Source organism: Excalfactoria chinensis, chromosome 6 (assembly GCF_039878825.1).
Source record: "Excalfactoria chinensis isolate bCotChi1 chromosome 6, bCotChi1.hap2, whole genome shotgun sequence".
NCBI lineage: Eukaryota > Metazoa > Chordata > Aves > Galliformes > Phasianidae > Excalfactoria > Excalfactoria chinensis.
The window spans coordinates 27,277,634-27,300,370 of NC_092830.1; the positions used below are offsets into that span (position 1 = coordinate 27,277,634).

Here is a 22,737-nt window from a genome sequence, read left to right on the forward strand (position 1 = left end):
TACTAGCTTTGACTTTGTGTCACAACATGTACCATCTCTGCAGTCAGTCAATAAAACAGTTCCTTAGCGTAGCATGAACAGGCACCTTTGTGTTGTGAGTGGCCAGGGTGGCCTCATGTTTCTGCAGTGCTAGCAGGCATATTGCTTTGTTTTGAACCTAAAATTCATGCCAAATATTCTCATACCAGGGAGTTTTTCATCTCTGAGCACACTTTTTCTACTTCTGTTTCTGTAAGCTAACAAAAAAGCAAAATGGAGATAAGCTATACTCATAGCTGTATTTGTATCTTCTTCATAGCTATATTCATTTTCATAAAGACTTCTCCCCAAACACTGGTGCCCAGATGTTTACAACCTTATTGAAAAACACAGTGCCAGAAGCATGGAAACAAATGGATAGAATCAAAATCTTCTTATTAATCTGGATTGCCTGCTAGTTCTTATTTTGTGTCAATTTGTTAATTTGTTCACGTGTTCATTTGTTCAAATGAAATGGCTTATTATCCTCATTATTAATGACCATTGTTGTTATCCGTGGAGACCTTTTTCTAGTAATGTTATGCTAGCATAAACTAAAAAAAAAATATCATTTAATTAAACTGTTTTGTTCTGTTGTATTCAAAACTAATGTCTTGTGGTATGTACAACACATCTCTCAAGTACTGTAGTTTCATTTTCCAGTATCAAAATGGCCTGAACTCCTTCACAAAAGCTTACCCCTTTTGGTTCTTTTTGCAATCACTTTCTGTCCTATTAGGATGAGATAACGGAAATGAAGAAGAGACTGAAAACTGTGACACATCAGGGGGATCAGCTGAAAGAAGAGATCACAAAGAAAGAAGAAGCTCTGGCAAAAGCACATCTGGAACATCAGCAACTAGAGAGGGAGAAGGAATCATTGAAAGTAAGAGTCCTTACACATACACCTTATTACAAAGGACTGCTCCCATGATTTTGGAGACTTCATTGTTTTTCTGGTCTGTGGGAGCTGTTTTGCTACAAAAACTGAAGATCAGTCGAAGTGTTTATCAAGTCTATCTGTTATACAAGTCTTCCATATATCTGACAAATTTCATCTTTGTGATTATAGCTAGAAAGGTCCTAGACTGTCTTGAGAAGTTTTACATCTCTTGGTGACTCAATGTTTTTACTACTAAGTTGCATTGCATAAGCATGGATTTGGGGGTTAACCTGTTTGTTCTAAACTTTCTTGATGCAGACCTTTGTAATACAATATATCCTTTCTTTAAACTTCTCTCTCTCTCTGTTGTTTTAAAGTGCAAACCCAATTAGATTATTCTTCACAATCCTGATCTTGCAATCTGAGCTTGAACAAAAACACATCAAACAAACACCCCCTCCAAAACCTCTGTTATTTCCACAGTGTTTTCTTTTGATAGCTTATTGCTGTGCTGCAATGACTTCTCAGGTTTTCAGCCCCTCTCAGCAATGCTGCAGTTAAGACAAGATGTCAATAAAGTTTCGTAGAAAGGTGATGAATTTGTTTTTTTTTTTCTATCTGATCTGCTCTATCAGTGATGGAGGAGTCAAGTAGTGCCTCATTTTCCACGTGCAGCTTTCTGCCTTAACTAGTCGCCAGTTCTGTCTCATCACCTCAGAATTGTCTGCCATTCATTTGACAAACATATGATTGCTACATGGTTTACTCCCCTCAATTATTCACCAGTAAGTGTGTCCACGGACTGACATCACATTAGTGAATAGCTTTAGGGCTTTGCCATCTTCTACCTGAGTGTCTCTGCTGAATACTAAAGCAGAGGATTCAGAGAGGAGGCTGACTGACACTGGCACAAAAGTACCCAATTATTTGTGTAGCAAGGCAGCTTCAATTTGTCCCGCTTGCACTGATGTGAAGGAAGCAAGCTGTTTCCAGGAAATCAGTTTAAAGAATGCACTAAAGCATGGAGGAGTGAGATTCATAGGAATGAGATTATAGAGACGTTGGACTTATGCTTAGCTTTGCTGTCAGAAAGGCCTTAAAGCTGTGTGATCATGGCAAATGAATCATGGGACATCTGATCCAAGCTACATTAAAGCCAGTACAATGCCATCTTTTGGTTTCAGTTATCTGTTGGAAAATATGTATCTGAAAGCTGTAAGAAGTGCAGCTGTCCAGGCTTGAGATGCTGTCAAGATCTTATGTCCTTTTATTCTTTTTTTCAACATTTTCTAGAAATCTGAATGTGAAACTTTTGATTTACTGTTGGTCATAATTCTGCATTCTCTGTCCAGTCCATTTTACTTCTTCTAAAAATCTGTATTTTTCTCCCATCTTTACAGCAAATACAAAAAAACCTTTTCACTTACTGCAGTACTTCAGAACCTAAACAGGAATTTGGTTGAAGTTCAGTTTGAGTTGTTGGCATATAAATGTTTTGTATAAATTTTTCCTTCTTTCTTCAGTTTTTTGCAGTCTCTGAACCAACCTTAAATGAGAGATGCTCATTTAGAACAGTTTCAGTCCTGTCACTTATTCTGGTCTTACTGTGTTTATTCATTTCTTTTCCTCTGCATGTAGATCCTGATACTATGATCTTCAATATATTTAACCTCAGAGAAAATCCTGTTAGTTTGTGGGGCACGTGTGTGGCTTAAAGTATTTATGTTCTTCACTGTACAAGGTTGTTGAGATCTACTTTAACTTTGTACGTTTCAGCAAGATTTGTTCACATAAATGTTCGCTGCCAACATCTGCTGCCACTCCTTATTTACAGCTCATAATTTTTGTGACATAAGGAGAACATAGAATTTTGATATATTAAAAAAAAATATTATCCAGCAGCATGTAATGCATGAGCAGCTTTACATCTGTAGACAGCTTTTGCAAACTCTTGATCGCATTTCAATATGAAGTGGCTTGCATTTTTGTTCAGCTGATGGATTCTAATAAACATCCAACACTGAGTAAGAGAGAGATGAAAGTTGCACTAATAGGAAAATGAGAATTTTATTAAAGAAAATAAGAATTGAACATGTTATTTTATTATGATGATGGAACTGTTTTTCTGTCTTAAATCGATAGTTTTAGGTGCAGCCTTCATCACAGCCTCATTCTTTCAGCATTCAACGATGCTGTTTGTTTCTGAGAAGGCTGTGTGAATGTTACCCTTTATAAGGGTCAGAGCTGTGGAAGTGTCTTCTAGACAAGGCTTGAAAGTTTTCACCTCTGTGAAAACAAACTGTAGTCACCTGGCTTTGTTCTGTCTGTTGTTAATTGCCCATTACTGCTAAAAATTTCTAATAATCCAGAAGATCTCAGTATTTTTTTCCTCTACTGATGTCTTGAGTTCATGACAGTAGCATAGAATTACTGGATAATTTCCAAGATTTGTGTTAGTGGTGTGTGATCACTGTGACAACGTGCTACTTAAATTTTGCTTAGGGGCAGTCCTTCTTTTTCCAGTCTTCTACACTTCCACTAAAAATGCTAATGGTCTTTAATTTTGCTCTTTTGTGCCGAGCTGCCTTGTTCTCCAGGTATTCTTTTTTTCCAGTCTGAAGCATAACCTGACTAGATAACGATTTGTGTAGTGTAGATCATTGCCCTTTCTAGCAAGATGAGCTATTCTTTCTCACAACCCAGCCTTGCTTTGAACTTACATCTGCTAGAATTTTTTAACAAAATAGCTACTCAATTGAAAAAACTCTCCAAATGTGACCTTTTAAGAAAATACTAAATGAAACTTCTCTGAATTACGACTTGAACCATTATTATGGATAACAATCCTTCTGGATTTATGTTGTTTATAACAATACACTGTTTATAACAATAAGCCTTTTGCAACATTTATTTATAGGTCTTCATCTTGCTTGTCTTAGTGATTTATTCTCAGAGACTAACAAAATATGCAACTGTTAGGAAATGAAATGAATGTATGAGTTTGTACTCCTTACTTGTAATCCCAGGGGTATAAAATGGGAAGTTGTTACTAAGCACAGTTTACCTATGTTATGACTCCACCAGACTGAACTGTTGAAGATGAAAAAACAAGCTCTGGAGACCAAGAACTTTATAGAAAATCAGGAGGCAGAAGAAAGAAAACTCCTAAAAATTATTGCTGAGGCTGATGCTGAGAGGCTGAAGCAGAAGAAGGAATATGACCAGGTAGGAATCTCATGTTTGACCTTTCCAACACACTGAGTCCTGTTCCCTCAGTTCAGTGCATTTTTAAGATCAAGATCCTCACTTATTATATATGTGGTACTTCTAAAGCTTCATAGTGCTATTGAAATAAACATTTTAAGATAAGTGAGTGGAATGATGTAGTTTATGCATTTTTCAGGAGACTAAGCTCTAATAGGAAAAGCTGCTCGGCCATTGCTATTGTTTTTTGTTTTGCTTTTTTTTTTTATTAATAACAGTGAAACTTCTTAATGCATGTGATTTTCATTGATGTAAATGTAATAATGATGCTTTGAAGCTGTGCTGAGGAACTGTAACTGAGATTATTGCTTTGACCTGCATCCTTAGGTTATCAATGAGAGAGATGTCCTTGGATCCCAGCTTGTTCGACGCAATGATGAAGTGGCTCTTCTCTACGAAAAGATCAAAATCCAGCAATCCATCTTAAACAAGGGTGAGACTCAGTACAGGCAGAGAATGGAAGACATCCGGCTTCTCAAGATGGAGATCAGAAAACTTCGTCGTGAGAAGGGAATACTTGGTAAAACTGTGGCTAACGTAGAGGAGCTCAGGTAGAAAATCTGATTGAATATGTTTTTGTAGCAACTGCGTACATAATTCTGCATTTTAGATAGAATTATTTTCACATGTGATAAAGATTTGTATCAACAAACATACCTTGGAGAAGGGGATTATTTGTTTTGACCTTATGGACACTGGATTAAGATCACAAAGGAGCTAATCAGTGAAAATTAAAATATAAGATAGATAAAAGGGGGAAAAAAACATCCTGTCCTAAGCTGAAGTAGTTTCCAAATTTCACCTTGTACTTTGAGTTACTGCCTGCAGAATAAACTTGACAGAGAGCAGCAAAGATGATGTTCATAGTTCAGTGAGCTACTTAGTGGTACCTAGGGCCCAAATTAGTGGAACTGCTTTTTATTAGGCAATCTGCAGAGGATGGGGAGCAATTGACATATTTATAACAAACTCCTACTCGTTTTCAGAGCTTTTTAGTTCTAGATTTATATATAGGCTTGCTCTGAGAGAAAGATTTAGTTAAATTTTCATTGAAGGCTGTGTTTCTTTAAAGCGGAGTTTTAATAGCCCTGGTCTGATTTATTTCCTCCTACTCTGGCTTAATGCTCGCCTTCTTTTTTTAACCCTCCCAAGCTTAAGGTATATTCTTTACTGACATGAAGCTATTGTGATTTTCTGTAGAATCAGACTTGGTTTGTAAGAAGCAGCAGGTATGTTGTCAGCAGAGAACCATTGTACTGTTTTGTATAGATATCACAGTTTTGAGTGAGTCATTTAGGTTAACTATATGAGTATAATTCCATGGCCTTCACTGGAGCAAATTTACTTCAGTCTGTGGTCTGTCTATTGACTGCAGTGAAATTATGCCAGCTTGATTTGGTGTGAGATAAAGAAAAGAACTGGGCACAAAATGCTAGCAACTGCAGTTTTTGTTGACTGACTGCAGTCTGGAATAGGATTTGAATTCTTTGCCCAAATGCATTCGACTGAAGGCCTGTTGCTGCACTGAAACTCAGTAAAGGCATTGAGGTATAGTGCTATACATGCCATGATGGGTGGATCAATTCTTGCTAACTACAGCAGCAATCGCATACTTCAGTGAAGTCCAAAACTATCATGAAAACTGTCTGTTGAAAGAGTCCATTTATCAGCTGTGCTGCTAATTAGCTTTCTTGATTTGCCAATTGGAGATGTTCTTTTTTTCCTTTTCCATAACCTTGTCCAACCTCACAGTTTAAAAAACAAAACAAAACAAAAGACTTTTTTTGTCTAATGAGCTAAATTCAATGCTGAGGTTGGCAGGGAAGCGTTCAGTGGAGTTAGGGATATGGTGATTCTCCACTTCCTTTCCCCTTCAAGTACTTACAGGATCCACCCACCAAAATGATAAGGGTTGAATCCTTTCAGAATATGACTTTGTTTCCTCCTTCTTCACTCCTTGACCCCAGCATGTGAATCTTAGTTGTCAAAGCATCTTTGGACCACTCAATTAATTTTAAATTCAGCAACAAATAGCGTATGGAGTCTCTTGATGAGAGGAAGCAAAAGAAACCAAAGCTGGGTTCTCCAAAGGAATGTGTTCTTCATAATTAGGTCTTACAATGTGTTTTCTTTACAGGATTGCGTGAGCCACGTTGTTTTAAAAACTTCTTCCAAGTACAAAGTGTCAGATTCAATACAGAGGCAATTCTGTAACTCTGATTTGTAGGTTACTGCAGATTAATTAACTGGCCTTTAATGTACACAGAGAAAAAATGAGTTGTGAACAGGGTTTCCTGAGAACTGATGAATAGTCCCATTTTTGATTCATTCTTACTTAAGTGAATGAAGTGTTACCTGTGTTATCCTATAGGAACTCCTATGTAGTGTTCTGAGCTGATAATTTTGAGCATCGCTTTGCCATTGTTGTAATGAGTGGAAGAATGGTTTCTCCATTTTCATGTTAACACCTTGGTTTCATTTCACTGTGCAGTTGTTTTGCTTCTTTTTCTCTTTTTTGTTTTATTCTGATCTTAAGACTGGAGGTTCATCACATGAGGAAGGACCTATTAAGAGAACAGACTCGGTGCAAAGTTTTGGAAGAAGAACTGGAGAATCCCTTGAATGTTCACAGATGGAGAAAACTGGAGGTAATGTATCAGTATTGGGTTCCTAAAACCTGTATTTCCAAATCAGTGACACAGCACAAAGCCTATTTACTTTACTGTTATGCAAATTATGTGGAAGGGCAGGCAGACTGAAATTTCCATAGTACCAAAGGAGTAGTTAACTGCTGAATGGCTTCCTTGCACAATGCAATCAGTGTTATTTTTGTGTCATTTTCTCAATGAAAAATTGCAGAGGGAATTGTAAAGAGCCAGTAGAATGCTAAAGTGAGTGAGAATGCACAAGGTGGATTTAAAAGAAGGTGGTTCCCTAACATGGATGAAGTGAAAGAGGGTGATGGGGAAAGGTATAATCCTGCTCTTACTGATTAGATTTAAATGGGAAGAAAGAATTACTAAGGCTCATAGGGCATGTGGACTGGGAAATAGACAGACCTGAAATCACCTGTCACATTTTTCACCAAATCTGTGAAAAAAGAGGTACTCATATAAGCATTATTGGGCTTCCAAAGGTTGTCATTCTGGGTAATGTGAGGTCAGCTCTTACATAAATAGCAAAACTAGATTTTCACACTACTTGAACCTACCAAATGAAGTGGAAAAATAATAAATCTGTCAAGCATAGACCAAATACAATGAGCTTTGGTTGGCATCAATGCATATTTTCAAAGTAAGTGACAGCCAGCTGAGATTTCTTTGTTGCATGGATCTCCAATCTGATGCCAGCCTGAGTAGCTTAGCTGCTCTAATAATGAGTGTTAACGCATTAGTCCCTCCAGAGTAGAGCTGAATATGCTTACTAGCATAGTTGTTAATTTCTGTCCTTTCATGCTGAGCTTAAAGTTCGGATCGTGTGACTAGTTTTTCTCATGGAAGGGAGGTAAGTGAAGGATGCTGTCCTCAAAGACATCTAGGCACAGTCTCTAGTAGTGCCATATAATAAAGGCAAGTCAGGCCAGTGGAAACATCCTGTGTTGGGAGAATGAATTTATGAGGGCTGATAATGGGAAATGATTTCTTTCCATTCTAGGTCAGCGAAACACAGGAAAAGCCACCAGATGGCTGAATTCATATGAAATAATACTGATGGGGTTTTGGTTCAATTCCTAATGAACAAACACCCTCACATCACTACTGTTGTCTCAGATTGGCATCATTTTTGGGCAGTGTTATGGAACAGTCACAGTCTGAGTGGTTCATGGGGCCTAAATTACTTTTTAGCTTGATTTCTCAGTAAATGATGCATTGTGAGTACTGTATGTGTATCTGTGTTATTGTGTCTCAGTTACACTTGAATTGATAAGTTGATTTAGGTAAAATCTGATAAAAGGTAAAGAGCCATGAGATATTGAGGTTCTCATACATTCAAGCAAATAAGCAGAGAGTAGATCTTTTCTGAGGTAATTGCTGTGTTCAGTCTCATTGAAGAATGAGATTCCACAAATGGAGATATTTTAAAGCCTTATAATAATGTCAGTATAGCCCAATAATTTATCTGAACTTTTCAACCAGTTTCAAAAACTATAGTATGATTTTTGTTCAAGAATGGAAAAAAAAAAAAAAAAATCCCTCTCCTAAAATATCACTTGTTGCTGTTTGAGGTTTTTAAAACAGTAGGAAGTGCTTGCACTGCTCACTGTATTTTAAGAGACAATTTCAGTTTCTGCTAAAATGAATGATGCTATAACTGCCTTTTTCTTCCTTGTCACGTGGTTCTTCCAGTGTGTTGGTTTGGGGGTTACATTCTGAAGGACTCCTACTTATAATAGATGGTTTGATAAGTATTCAGAAGTTTAGTAGTGCTAAACATGAGGATATTCTAACTGTTCAAGAGGCAGAGATTCAAGCAGTTCTGAATCTCAAATACTTGCCCTAGGAAACAACTAATACAGTTCGTCCTTCCTCTCTGCGTCTAATTTTGTGATTGTTCCTTTTTGACACTTAGATATTGTGTTTTTAATTTGCAAGCGAGAAACACAAGTTGTAACACAATTTTTGAGACTACTTTGCTTTTGTCTAGGCCAGTGACCCAAGTACCTATGAACTGATCCAGAAAATACAGAGGCTACAGAAGCAGCTTATCAGCAAGACAGGTGAAGTGATAGAAAAAGAACTGCTCCTACAGGTACCGTGGCATTGATAGACTGTTGTATCTTGTTAATATATTTGACTTACCCTGCATTCTTTGTCTGCTCAGATGTGTTTCCAGAATGTTTCCTAGATGCATCCTTAAATTTCTTTTTCATGCTCCTTAGATAGCTTTAGATGGCAGCACTGACTCACTGAAAGAGAACAAATAGCATCTGATACCTGGATAACTCTGGAAAATAAAATTGAAGGTTTGCCGTAGTATATTCATATTTTAGATTAGCCTTCAAGTCAGTATTATATTTTTGGCACAGCTTTTTTTTTTTTTTTTTTTTTTTTTTTTTTTTTTTTTTTTTTTCCCCCACTTCTGCCACGTCTGTTACAACCAGAACATGAAGGAAAACCTGTTTGATTTCATTTGTGCTTAGGTTGGCTTTTTGGCAGAAAGAATCTAATGGAGTTTGTATGAATTAGAATCATGAAATCACAGAACTGTTAAAATCAGGAAAGACTCTTCAGATCATCAAATCCATCCAACCAACCCCCTACATTACTAATGTCCTCAAGAGCCACATCCAGATGTCCTTTTGTTTGTTAGCGTAAACAAATGTAGTAAATACAGCTTCAAATTTGCTGTACCCATACACAAACCCAATTCCACTTGTGTAATTTTTATATAGACTCTGTTGCTTATCTTGCTTTATCCCTAGTGTGCTCCCATTTAACTATAATCCCTAGTTAAAAGTGAAGAGCTGTGGTATAGAAACACTGAAATTCTTGCCCAGAAAAATCTTTGAAATAGGTATTTGAGCCTAAGTTACTATAGTAGCCATTGGCACAATCTTTCTATGTAGCAGTCCCTCCTACAACAACACTTATTTGTTTTCCTAGATCAGCATCAGAGTTGGGCTTACGTACTTAAGTATCATATCTAGAAGTATTATTGAGATCCTTTGCGTCTTAATTCATGCATCATTTTCCTGTGCAAGAATGCTGAAATGAAGATCTCCTTTAGTGAGACTGATTGTAAAGAAAAGGCCCAAAATACAATGTTCTATGTTATAGTTAGGGCTTTACCGTCAACATTTCTGTGTATTTTTTCTGGTTTGCCACATTGTATTCCACTCAAACACTAAGTCTGAAACAGTTCTTTCATAGCAGAGAGTGGGTGAGGAGATATAATAAGGTGGAGGACATCACCGATGATTTCCTGTAAGGGCAGTGGGTCCAACTGGGTAGGTCATTGGGTGTATAGGGCTCTTTAGTTGAGTGTACTATTTGAACTGCTTCTACTAAGTGGCTGGATAATGCTGGACAAGTCATTCTAGTGTTCTTTGAACTAGTGATCCTGTATATAGATAACATGGTCTAACAGCCACAGACATCCTTTTGCACTGGAGCTGTAATGGTTGTGGGCCAAATCTGTGCCTCAAAGTGGAACAGATTTTCTTTCCAGGTAGTCAGCACAGTTCAGTCTCTGCCCACATTCAGGGATGGGGGAACTACTGAAGAGTTGTGCTCTTCCTAGTTAGGTCATCCACACCTGTATTCAGAATCAGAGACTGCAAGAGCTTAGGGGTACAAACTTATGAGGTTGTCTTTGCTTGCATAAATCATACTTCTCTCTCAAAGTTGTCCTCATCCATACTTTGTCCTGAGCAAGGGCATAGCCATTACATACATCTGCTTTAAAATAATTTCAATCTCTTGCTATACGTAATAGTTTTTTAGGTGTGTGGAAAATAGGATATTTTTAATAAGTAAAACTTGCGAGCATCTCTCTTTGATTTCTGTGTGTGCATATGACATAGCTTATATTCACTTACATCAAAGTGTAGTAATAAAATAGTGTGGAAAAAGCTATGTGGATTGGATATTGAATGTTAAAAACACCTTTGGAATCTAGAAATAACAGGTCTGAGAGTGACTGAGCTCAGTGTCAGCAACCTGCAGTTTGATTTGTAGGCTATTCAACTTGCTGCATCCTCATGCAGAGCCACAATGCTTGTATAAGGAAAAATAATTCCATTTGTGTTGTATGCAATATACTTTTGTCTTCTGACTGTTCCTTTGTAAATAAAAGCAAGTTTATATAGGGAACATGGACATAAGAATGGAAATATTGCTAAGGAAGAATTGCATTACATGGAATCATATAGAAAAGCATCTGCTTATCTAACCTGTTCCCGCTGTGTATTTGATGATATGCTTTTTAGTCAGCTTTTTCAATCTTTCTCACCTGCTTAGATGCAGCTCTAAAGCTCTAAAGTAAGACCTTACTATCTGTGCTATGTGATTAAAAGAATGATTTGCTGTATTTCAGTCAGAAAATTTGGGTAGCCGACAGTTCTCTTGTCCAGGTAGAACGCAGCTTGACTTGAAAATCTCATTAAAAATCTTCTCTAACCTATCATCAGACTTTTACTGAGAAACATTGAATATGCAACATGATGAATGTTTTTGTGCGATGACTTGTCAAGAGTTGAATGCTTTAATATGATGTTGAAATATTTTCCATATTTAAGAAATTTCTGAATTAATTAGCTTCTAACCTATTAGCAAATAGAAGCAGATATCCCGAGACTTTGAAAAGTAGATGCAAAGCAGTCAGTGGCCATACTTTCTCCTTGTACCCTATACCATACTCAAGGTATTATCACACCTGTGAGCTGCTGTGCTGGTGAAAAATGCTGTCTTAAAAATCAGATCCAAAACCAAGGTCTTAAATACTTACGGTCAATAAAAATCCAACGACTTTCTTTTCAAATGTAAGAAATGTTACTTCAGGGTTAGCTGGCTTCCATGTTTGAGTCATTACCTTCCACCTGAATTTTGCAGTTAAAAGATACAGCCTCTTTTTATCATTCCTTTCTAAACTGTTGAATAATACTGCAGTGCTTTGTGAAGAAATGTGTGTTAAACATGGAATTCCAGCCTTGGGTGAAGGTCTTTTTGAACACGTGGTATGAAGAAAATGCTTTGTGTAGCCATAATGTGTGATTATTATTAACAGAAGGGCTCTGTTGACAGGGTCTGAATGGGAGAAAAAAAAATACAAACTTGCTTACTTCGCATGTGGGGGACATCCCTAAATCCCCCCCACGTGACTGAAGCACAACTGCATAATGAATGGTGGCGTGTGGTAAACACGTAATATATCCGTATTACCTGGTTTACCACTAGGATTTACTTGGTTGTAGGAACTTATCCCACTGCAAGTGAATTATGCATTGCTTTATTTGTTTCAAATTTAGTTCTTTCTCTTCAGAGTGAACTCTTCTAATTTGATTTCATGTCTGACAGAGTGGAATTTTATTCAGCTGCACGTCTCAGAATGGATAACAGTGGGAAGATTCACAATATATGTCAGCTACCTCAGTTGTCAATCACCTCAGAAAACTGGTCATAAATGTAAAAGAGAAATGCGCAGCCAATCTTATTTGTGGAGGGAGGAAGCAAAGGGAGAGGCATATATATGGCTATTTATATATATATATGTACATTTTATAGTGATAAATACAACATCTTACTACCTAAGTCTGTAGTACTGAGAGTGTTGTTCTATATGTGTGTATTGTTCTCCTAGATGTGTGTGTATACATGCACATATAATCAATATTTTAAGTTCCTAAGCTCTGAGTATCTTTATTTTTCAACAGTCAAGAACTGAATAGGTAGGATGTGATGCTTCCAGACCATTAGCATCTTGAGATCATAGTTTCAGAAAGTGTGAGGGCAAAAGGCGTGATTAGCTCATATATCTGACTCATATTAGAGTTAGAAAACACCCACATGTCCTTGTGTTGAGCCAAGATTTTAGCCAAACCCTCCAAAGAACTGATGGTACCACTGACAGAGAGTAGGAGGTGCAGAGGGGGCATTACTGTCTTGGGTATAAATTAGCAGTTTCATTTCAGGTATGGAAAGATCCAGGGAAAGGAGAGGAAACAAGATTTTCTCTGTGACCTTGGGCAGGTTACTGAGCTTTTGCACACCTCACCTCAACTAAAAATGGAATAAAATCATTTCTATGCTAATAGTGGTGTGTGAATGAATATATTAGAGACATGACTCAATTCAGTAGTAACAAAAGCTAGCTAAACACTCAAAATAGGCAGATGTTTTATTTCTTTTGTGCTAATTTGGTAGTAGACCTGTTGTACCCAGTTGGAGGTGCTTGTTGCTATGCTGTCTAAACAGAAACATCTTTTCTCAGAGCTGCTACTATAGTGGTTTGTGCAGGCTGGTGCCTGCTGAAGCCCGAGAAGTTTTATTCCAGCTAAAGGAGGAGCTCTAGGATTTGCTTTCTTATCTTTGTTATACAAAACTTCTGCCCATTTATTATATAAAATATTGTGTTTTTTTGATCTTGTGTCATTTCTTTTCAGTCTACTTCACAAAAGCCCCATCCTCTTGAAAACCATTACATTCCTCAGCCTGGCAGTTTCATGAAATCATGCTGCAGTTAGATTCTTCACTGATCTCCCAGTGCTTCATAAAGCTCCCATTATAGAGTGTGCCATGCAAAAAAGAGTGCTCAAATGTTGAGTAAGATTTTTCTCATTGGGCAGCCTGCTAGGGAAAGTGGGATTCGCCCCCATTGTGCCTGCCTTTATTTTGGTATTCTGAATGCTCAGTTCAGTTTTATTTTGGATATTATCTGTACATCTTCAAAATGGTTGAGATTTACTTCACCCCCTCAAAACTGGTATTTATGTATTTTCAGTTGCTGAGTAGAGATTCTACTTAAATTTGAGAGCACAGCCTACTTTATGTTACATCTGATGTAGATTGTCTGTGTTGAGTATTTTTTGGCACAATTGTCTATTTTCTTAAAAATAACTGCAATTCACTTCAGGAAACTAATAACTGTAGAATCCCAAAGAGTCTTTTTTGACCTACTCCTTATTGTTTCTCTGTCATCTTACCTTTAGAGAGTTTTTAGTGGAGATAGTTTGAGAGAGTGCTTTGTATGCCCTGAAACTTACAGGTGAACTGCAAAATCCACTACCAAAATACAATCATTTTTTTTTTTTTTTAACTTCTCTTTTTATCATTTATATATAAAGTCGGCTTTTTGAAGGGATTTTTTCCAACCAAAAATGAAAAGGGAAAATTTCTTTTTGACTTTTTGTACTTTACTGGGGCTTGGCTCTTTTCTGTCTCTCTTTTCTGGAGGATTTGAATTTGTCTGGAAGCATGGATTAATGCCCTGTCTTAAGGCTGAAGCTAGCAGTTCCCTCATCCCTCAACTTAAAGCAGTGAGTATATTGAAGTATATTGACCCTTCCTTTGCTTCAATGTACCATTCCTACTGGCAGGAAAAAAAAAATAAAATAAAAAGGATGTGTTTTTTTCCCTCTTATTCAGCTTGTACCAACTCTTGAATAGCAGAAGATTGTGGCCTTCTATGATGGAGTGACGGCGTCGGTGGACGAAGGGAAGGCGACCGATGTCATTTACCTGGACCTGAGCATGGCCTTTGACATGGTCCCCCATCACATCCTCATCTCCAAATTGGAGGGAAGTGGATTTGATGGGTGGACAACTAGATGGATAAGCAATTGGTTGAAAGGCCGCAGACAGAGGGTGGTGGTCAATGGCTCTATGTCCAGGTGGAGGCCGGTAACGAGCGGTGTCCCTCAGGGGTCTGTCTTGGGACCGGTGCTCTTTAACATCTTTATTAATGACATCGATGAGGGAATGGAGTGCACCCTCAGCAAGTTTGCTGATGACACCAAGCTGAGTGGTGCAGTCGATACGGTGGAGGGAACGGATGCCATTCAGAGGGACCTTGACAGGCTGGAAAGCTGGGCTCGGGTGAACCTAATGAGGTTCAACACGGCAAAGTGCAAGGTTTTGCACTTGGGCCGGAAGAACCCCAGGCACTTGTACAGGCTGGGAGGAGTTGTCCTTGAGAGCAGCTCGGCAGAGAAAGACCTAGGGGTCCTAATAGATGAGAAACTCAACATGAGCCAGCAGTGCGCTCTGGCAGCCCGGAAGGCAAATGGGATCCTGGGCTCCATCAGGAGAGGGGTGGTCAGCAGGGATAGGGAGGTGATTGTCCCTCTCTACTCTGCTCTTGTGAGGCCCCATCTGGAGTACTGTGTCCAGGTGTGGAGCCCTCAGTACAAAAAAGATACGGAGATTTTGGAAAGGGTCCAGAGGAGGGCCACGAAGATGATCAGGGGGCTGGAGCACCTCCCCTATGAGGACAGGCTGAGGGAGTTGGGTTTGTTCAGCCTGGAGAAGAGAAGGTTGCGGGGTGACCTCATTGCAGCCTTTCAATACCTGAAGGGAACTTACTCCCAGGAGGGGAGCAAACTCTTCGAAAGGGCTGATAATAGCAGGACTAGGGGAAATGGTTTTAAGTTAAAAGAGGGAAGATTTAGGTTGGATGTTAGGGGGAAGTTCTTTACTAGGAGAGTGGTTAGGTCCTGGAACAGGCTGCCCGGGGAGGTTGTGGATGCCCCGTCCTTGGAGGTGTTCAAGACCAGGTTGGACGGGGCTCTGGGCAACCTGATCTAGTAAAGGCGTATGTTTGGTGGCCCTGCTAGGCAGGGGGGTTGGAACTACATGATCCTTGAGGTCCCTTCCAACCCGGGTCATTCTGTGATTCTGTGATTCTGTAAAACGAACACATGACAGCATAACTAGGAAACCAATGTGTTAATAAAAAAGATAGGAACAAAACCCTACGCCATAAAGACTCTCTGACTGATAAATCCCACTTAGGAGTGTATTTTAATTCAATTAATTGAAATCTAGATAGCAAGTATATTACCACCAGTTCCAAAACATTTCTTGAAAAGAATCTTTTTGTTTAACTAAACAGTCTAAGATTTATAATGCCTTAATTTTTAATTTCTGTGGTTTTATGTATTTGATGTAGTAGATAGACATACCAGTATTCCTTAGCAACTCTAACAGATCTTTGAAAGAAACCTTTTAGTTTTTTTATATATATGCAAATCATCCAAGTTATCTTCTGTTATCTGGGATAAATAAGGACAGGCATATATTCAGATCTGGGATGATCTGAATGTCTGTTGTGCTATTACAATTAAAAATGCAAACGGGTACAGAAATGCAATTAAATGAATGACTCACATGACCTAATCAATACATTTAGACCTAACTGGGCCCGAAGAAATATAATGTGCTTTGCAAGAAAACATTTACAAACTGCAATGTGTAGTTTAACTGACTTTAAAGTCTTTATGTCTAGCTTATCTGAATTGTTCATTATTAAAATGTGCTACATTGGCAACTGTACTCAGGCATTTACAGTCTCTATCACTCAGGAGACCTGGTCATCCCATATCTGTCTATACAGGTGAAGTCTGCATGAAAGGCTCACAGATATTTGTAATTATTGCTTTTGCCAGTGATGCCATATTTCTCAGGGCCATGGTGAAAGTGCAAGGGCAGCAGCAAAAAATGTGCTTGGGGAACATGTGCTGTTCAGGGAACGAAGGCCTGCCCTAGCAAGGTAGCCAGAAATTCTCCTGGTGGAAATGGAATAAATCCAATGGAGTCATCTATATGTGTGCCCCCAATGGCGCACGGTGTTAGAACCGCCACTTGCAACACCGGAGGGCCCGGGTTCGAATCCCCCCTGTGGCGCAAGTAGTACAAGTGCTGCTCTGCTACACAGAAGGGCTCGAATCCCGGGAGTTGGACTCGATGATCTCTAAGGTCCCTTCCAACTCGCACGATACTATGATACTATGATACTATTGTCTTGCCAGTTGCAATTGCATCTAATTGCTTAGCCACATAGTGGCTGTGGCATAGCCGCATCAGCACAAAGAAATCACACTGCAAACTGAGAAAGCTAAGCTGGCAAAACGTTTAGCCATTGATCAAATGGTTCCTGACATTTAAAAAATGTCCTTTCCTTATAAAAAATGGAAGGGTTGTTATGTATCTTGAAGAGAATGAGTATAGTAGTACCCTGTTGAATGTAGCTTTCGAATTTGACTCCAGTTTCAGTTAGTGGCTGGAATTACAGGGGATTTATACTGGTATGTAGAAAAGAGAAATACTGCATGGACTCCAGCCCAAGATATACTCATGAGTTTTCAGCTGTAGCCTAGTTCTAACCAGTGAGAATTACAAGTATCTAATTATTACTGCAGTATTTTGGTGGGCAGCAGTCTACTGAGTTAGTGCCTTCAAATTAGTGCCTTCATCCCAATGCCTTGAATTTGCTTTAAACTGGAGTCTGGAAGACAGTATGAGGTGGCACATGGAGGTACTTCATACACTGTCATTCTTCAAGACTAATTTCCAAGTTATTTCTTCCTTTTGCCATCCTTTTGTTTTCCTTTTGCTTTGCTTGAAATGTTCGTTGTTCAGCTAGGTCTTTGATTTTGGACTTTTACTCTGCCTGTAAGGGAAAATGTTGATGTTAACCAGAACAGAGTATCTTTCAGTGATTCTGTGCCTCCATATGATTACGATTCATCTGGTGCCTTTTAGTTTACCACTGATATTCTTTTTCTTATTATTACTAGTTTATTAACATTCTTATTTGCCTTAGATGCTGACTGCGTATCCAGCAGCATTCTGTGAGCAGTGTGGAACGATTCACACTGAGCAAATTGTAGGACCATTGTGTTATTTCTCTGTGCAGTGTACCTGAGTTCAGATGCAGTTCTGTAATGATGTAACAAGTAATCATATTTCATAAATGAGACAGTTAAGGCTCACTTGTGTGAAGATCTGTTGAGGGTCTGAATATGACAAAAATTTTGTGTGAGCTTTAAGAATTAAGTAGGCATTCAGCTCTTACACTACCTCTCCTCACAAGGGAGTCTATTTCTATTTCTACATATTTTGAATATAATCCTTGGTAAATTAGGGTTTATTTTAGCCTTTCTAATCTCAGTCCATCTAGAATTAGAAGGTGTTCTATGCTATAGAAACTTACAGTGTGATAAACTGCTCTAAAAACATACTTGACATCTATATTCTTTTCCTCCTCCCACGTACTTTTCAGTTCAAATGGAGGAGAATAAAGTCCTCACATTAAAATAGCCTGTTTTGTTCAGGGTCTGTTGTTTAAAGAGGACATGTGAACATGAAGCAGAAAAGGTGATAACCAGTTTAATGGCATCAGGTAAAGTTAGTCAGCTGCTCTTTACATTAAGAATACTGTTTTTTGCAGTAAAAAGAATGGGGCAGATGTATCTGACTCTGGCAAATGGGAAGTAAAGCAGATTACTTAGTACTCAAAAAACAGTTTTGGTGAAGAATTATCTTAGTGGATGGGCTTAATTCATTCTGAATCTTTGTGAAGCTTCATTGCTCTCATAAATAACACAGATTTCCCATGATAAAAGGTTTTGGACAAAAATTAGTTGCAAATTGATTTAAAAAATAAAAAGGAAACAGGTCAAAATACTAAGTTCTGGGAATCTGTGCCATTTTTAGCTGCTCTGCTGGTGTTTTACCCAGAAATATTTTGGATCTTATTTACAAACTTGAGTATGCTACAGGTGAAGTAAAAGTTTCAGTTTATGGATGGGGGTATGTACATAAACCTGTTTCTAAAGGATTTTAGGAAAAATGATGTATTTCCTTGTGTTTGAACTTGGAAGAGAACTGTAGTAGGTCATAAAATGCCATCCCTCCATACCATGCAAGATTGGTTTAATTATAGAAATACCATCCTTGATAGATGAATGTCAAGTATATATTTGTTTCTTGCATTTTAATATTTATACACTGGGTACATGCATTTTGGCATGCATGGGGGAAATCACTGTTTTGAAGTATACTTGTGGTTTATGGTTGTGCTTTTCCCCTGACTTTTAACATGCTTCTGTAGTCCAGATTCGGTGTTTCTAATAAGCAAGGAGCAGATGAGTTGGCTTACCTGGCATGATGCTCTCAGGAGTATGAGATTCATTTCTGTGTATCTTCCAGAAGTTTTAGTAGATTTTGGCAATTTGTGTCAGCACTGTGTCCAGACCCTTTGTAGGATAAGAGGATTGCTGCCTATCTGGAAGGAGTACTGCAGCTTAAGTGCATTAAAGATTGACCAGCTTTCAGAGACTGAAAAGAGAAGGCCATGTAAACACTCAAGGCAAAATAAACCAAACATCACAGTTATCTGTAATCTGCATTGGAAATGTAAAAACAGTAATCACCACAATGTTTTCTTCAAATGCTTTGTACTTAGTTTGGACCTAGAAATCCTGAGCACGGACATGCTGTGCCATTAAACTAAAAATATTTTGTAAAATGACCAATTCTAAAGTTCTGACTCAGACAAAATTACCATTAGCTTCAGTAATAGTCCTCCAAAATAACTCTTGAATAAAAAGCTCAGGAATTGTTCCAGTAAGTGACAAACAACTGAAACCGAACTTGTTTACTCCTCATTCCTGTATTCAGCATGTTTCTGTATCTGGGAAGGGAATAAATCTGCTGTGCACCTCAGGGTAAAGTGTATTAATCAACTAGTTATCTTGTTAAGGGAAAGTAAATGACTTGCTGTGCTGACTGAATACGCTGCTATGCACAAAGCTACCAGCGCTGTTAGCAATCCAATACTGACTGTTAGCCATCCCAAAGCTGCCAAAGAAATTAAAATACTGGAGCAGTTCAGCAGCAGTGCAGCTAAACACTCACAAGCCCAAATTATATGTTGTGACCTAGAGCCAGTTATGAATCTATAATTTTCAGAGGTAGAGTTTGTGGACATTCTTTCACTGAGGCAAGTGTATCCTGATTCTGCCTGAGCAGCAGGATATGGGCATCCTGTTCCATTAAGGTTTGCTATTTTGTGTGATATTAAAAACAAAAACAAACAAACAAAAAACATTCCACAAGGACAAGCTATGTTATTAATTTATTTCAGATCACTTATTTTCATTCATATGGGAGTGTGAATGTTGACTGGAAAATGTACAGAATAATGCGCAGTGCTAGGGCTGTTTTGGGATGGTTAAGGAGCAGGGCATCCATGACCTCCTTGGGCAACCTGTTCCACTGTGTCACCACCCTCTGAGTGGAAAAACTTCCTCCTAAACCTCTCCTGTCTTAGTTTAAAACCATTCCCCTTGTCCTATCACTATCCACTCTTGTAAACAGCCATTCGCCCTCCTGCTTATATGCTTCCTTTAAGTATTGCAGGGCCACAATGAGGTCTCTCTAGAGCCTTCTCTTCTCTAAGCTAAACAATTTTTCTTTATAGGAGAGGTGATCCAGCCCTCTGATCATCTTAGTGGTTCTTCTCTGAACTTGTTCCAGGTTTTTCTTGTTCTGGGGGCACCAGTCCTGGACACAGTACTCCAGATGGAGCTTCACAAGAGCTGAGTAGAGGGGGTCGTGAGATGTGTTTTTGTTTTTTGAGGAGGTAGCTTAGCATTAGAGAGATGAGGAAGTGGTTATATAAAAAACTTTTTCTCCATCCTTCACGTGAGAGAGCTAGACATGAGCTGCTAAATGTATTGAAGGCATGAAGCTTGCACAGGCAGAATCTGCCAGGTAAGGTGCTTTGCTCAGCCAGCTGCTCCACTTCCTCCGGACTCTGAGCCTTCCCATGCCTGTCCTGGTGTGTACAGTTGTAATCTTTTAACAGAGGATGGTGTACTTGAGCACAGCAGTTGTCCTTACGTGCACACTCTTTTTCTCTCTTCTTTAGTCCTATTTTTCTGAATTTTATGAAATGAGCAGGAGGAGCTGAAAAAAGCTTCTTCAGAGTATTTCAGTGGTCAGCTCTAATTACAGTGAGACTGAAGGGAGCCATATATTAAAGCATTCATGATTTCAGAATTGCCATGTGTATTTCGTAGATGTACTGTTATCTCTTAATAGATTCCAAAGTGTAACAGGAGACCAATTTTTCTTCCCTGAGGTACTTGGCATATGCAGGAAAGTGCTGCTGTACTGTCAGAAAGATGTATGCAGGCTTTGCTGCCTTGTTAGACAGGTATTTGTAGGTTTAAGTGGTGGCTTGACTTTGAGACAGCTGTTTGGAGACAGTGATTCTAGAACACCAAAGGACTGGAAGCTGAGTGCTCTCATCTTTCAGAGAAGTCTAAGGATCTAAGTCAAGCAGGTGATTAATGGCATGTAGGCACCTGACTTACAGAGAGGTATTTGTAGAAGCAGTTCAGTAGTTTCCTTGATCACCATTTGGGGTCATTTTTTCAGGCGAGTCAGAAGTGTGAGCAGAAGCTACATCTGCTGGGAATCCCCATCCCAATCCTCCACCTATAGGAACAGTGGATTATTAGCAGCATAGCCTTTATCAAGGCTATTTGAGAAGTCATTTGAGACATCTGTTATTTTTAAAATCAAAGTGGCTATTGAGTTGTTAAGATGCATGTTGTCACAGTGATGTGAAAATACAGAAGTGCAAGTTAGACCATTACATTTGAAGATGGTAAATATTTTGGCTTTGTATATAATAATTATTAACCAGTTCAATATTTCCTACTGTTTGCCTCATAGTCATATTCACTTAGATGATTTAGATTCCGTGTTAATAGGATCTGTATCAACCTCTGAATCTCCCCCAGGACACTTTAAGACAAGCCGCAGCAAGACTGTGGAACAAAGGTTTGTTCAGAGCTCTCTTCAGCCTAACTGGCAGGCTGCAGGCACTGTGGAAGAAGCTGGAAAATTCACATCAATCCATGCAGTGTCATCAGTAATCCTCAGCTTCAAGGAACAGCTCACCACATCACTCCCCTTTTATGTGTATATAAATGCATGCTTGATACTGCGCACACACACAGAAGAAGAGCAGATAATTATTTGATCATCTAAGGATAGACACTGAGCTTAAATGAGCTACTCTGATTAATGATTTTATAAACTCTAGTGTAGGGTCAATAGTAGAAAGCGAATTGCAGCTATTATTTCTGCAAGAGGCATCCATGCCATTTTCTCCTTCTTGTAGCTTATTATTCTTGTGTGTCTGAGTTCAGAAGTCTTGAAAGGAGTATATATAACATATTTGTTTGTCCTTTGGAAAAAAAATAAATAAATCTATTTCCCACACGCTTCCTAAGAGAGCTGCAATAGTACCACTACAATAAAAATAATAATAAGGTGCAATTGCACTTTAGCTAGAAATGTTTGTACTGTTCTTCCTGGAAGATGGCAATAATGTCGCATCCAGCTTTTATTGTTACTTAAAAAAAAAAAAAAAAAAAAGAAAAAGAAAAAGGAAAGAAATAAAAGAAAAAAAGAGTCAAGGGTGAAGACCTTAAAAGATGCTTCAAGGTGTTTTTTTTTCCTCCCTCATTAAGTTGTTTTGAAAACGCCAGTCACTTTGGTGCAGTCTGCGCCAAAGGAAACAAATTGGCTCCCAAGAAGCATTATTATCAACTGGAGGTATAAGTCAGCTCAGACGGGTTTAATTTAACTCCATCTAGAGTAGAGCAAATTTCACCAAAGATGGGGAAATGATCTTGGCCTTTCCTTCAAGTCTGTGGCAGCATTTTAATGAGAGCCCCCCAAGCACCTCATACAGTATTAGCGTTGCCACACTGTGAAAGGACTTCTTCAGTGTCCTCTTCCAAACCTGAATTAATTTACTCAATAAAACCTCACATTGGACAGTTAAAGGACAGCCTAGATAGTGAAACTGTGCTTGCAAATGTGTTTGCTGATGGATGTGGGACAGACAAGAAAGAAAAGGAGCTTTTGAAAAGTGTTTATTAAGAAAGTTTATACTGCACATTTCTCACATTGCTGGAGGCAACTTTCTTCTGTTGTTACAAAATTTGTGAAGGTTACCATATGCTAATTTTTCCACGCCTCGTAAAACTCTTAATTGTAGATGTCCCGAGCTGACAGCTACTGTAGTATCTATATGCATATACGCAAATAAGCACA

General features: G+C 38.5%; 1 protein-coding gene across 1 annotated transcript in view; it reads left to right on the forward strand.

Moving 5' to 3' along the window:
- Window positions 1-22,737, forward strand: part of CFAP58 (cilia and flagella associated protein 58) — a 57,047-nt gene that overhangs the window by 22,765 nt on the left and 11,545 nt on the right. The window contains exons 11-15 of the mRNA XM_072340740.1: window positions 758-904; window positions 3,986-4,126; window positions 4,493-4,716; window positions 6,702-6,813; window positions 8,810-8,914. Coding sequence (XP_072196841.1) covers window positions 758-904; window positions 3,986-4,126; window positions 4,493-4,716; window positions 6,702-6,813; window positions 8,810-8,914 — 729 coding nt within the window. The remainder of the gene's footprint in view (window positions 1-757; window positions 905-3,985; window positions 4,127-4,492; window positions 4,717-6,701; window positions 6,814-8,809; window positions 8,915-22,737) is intronic.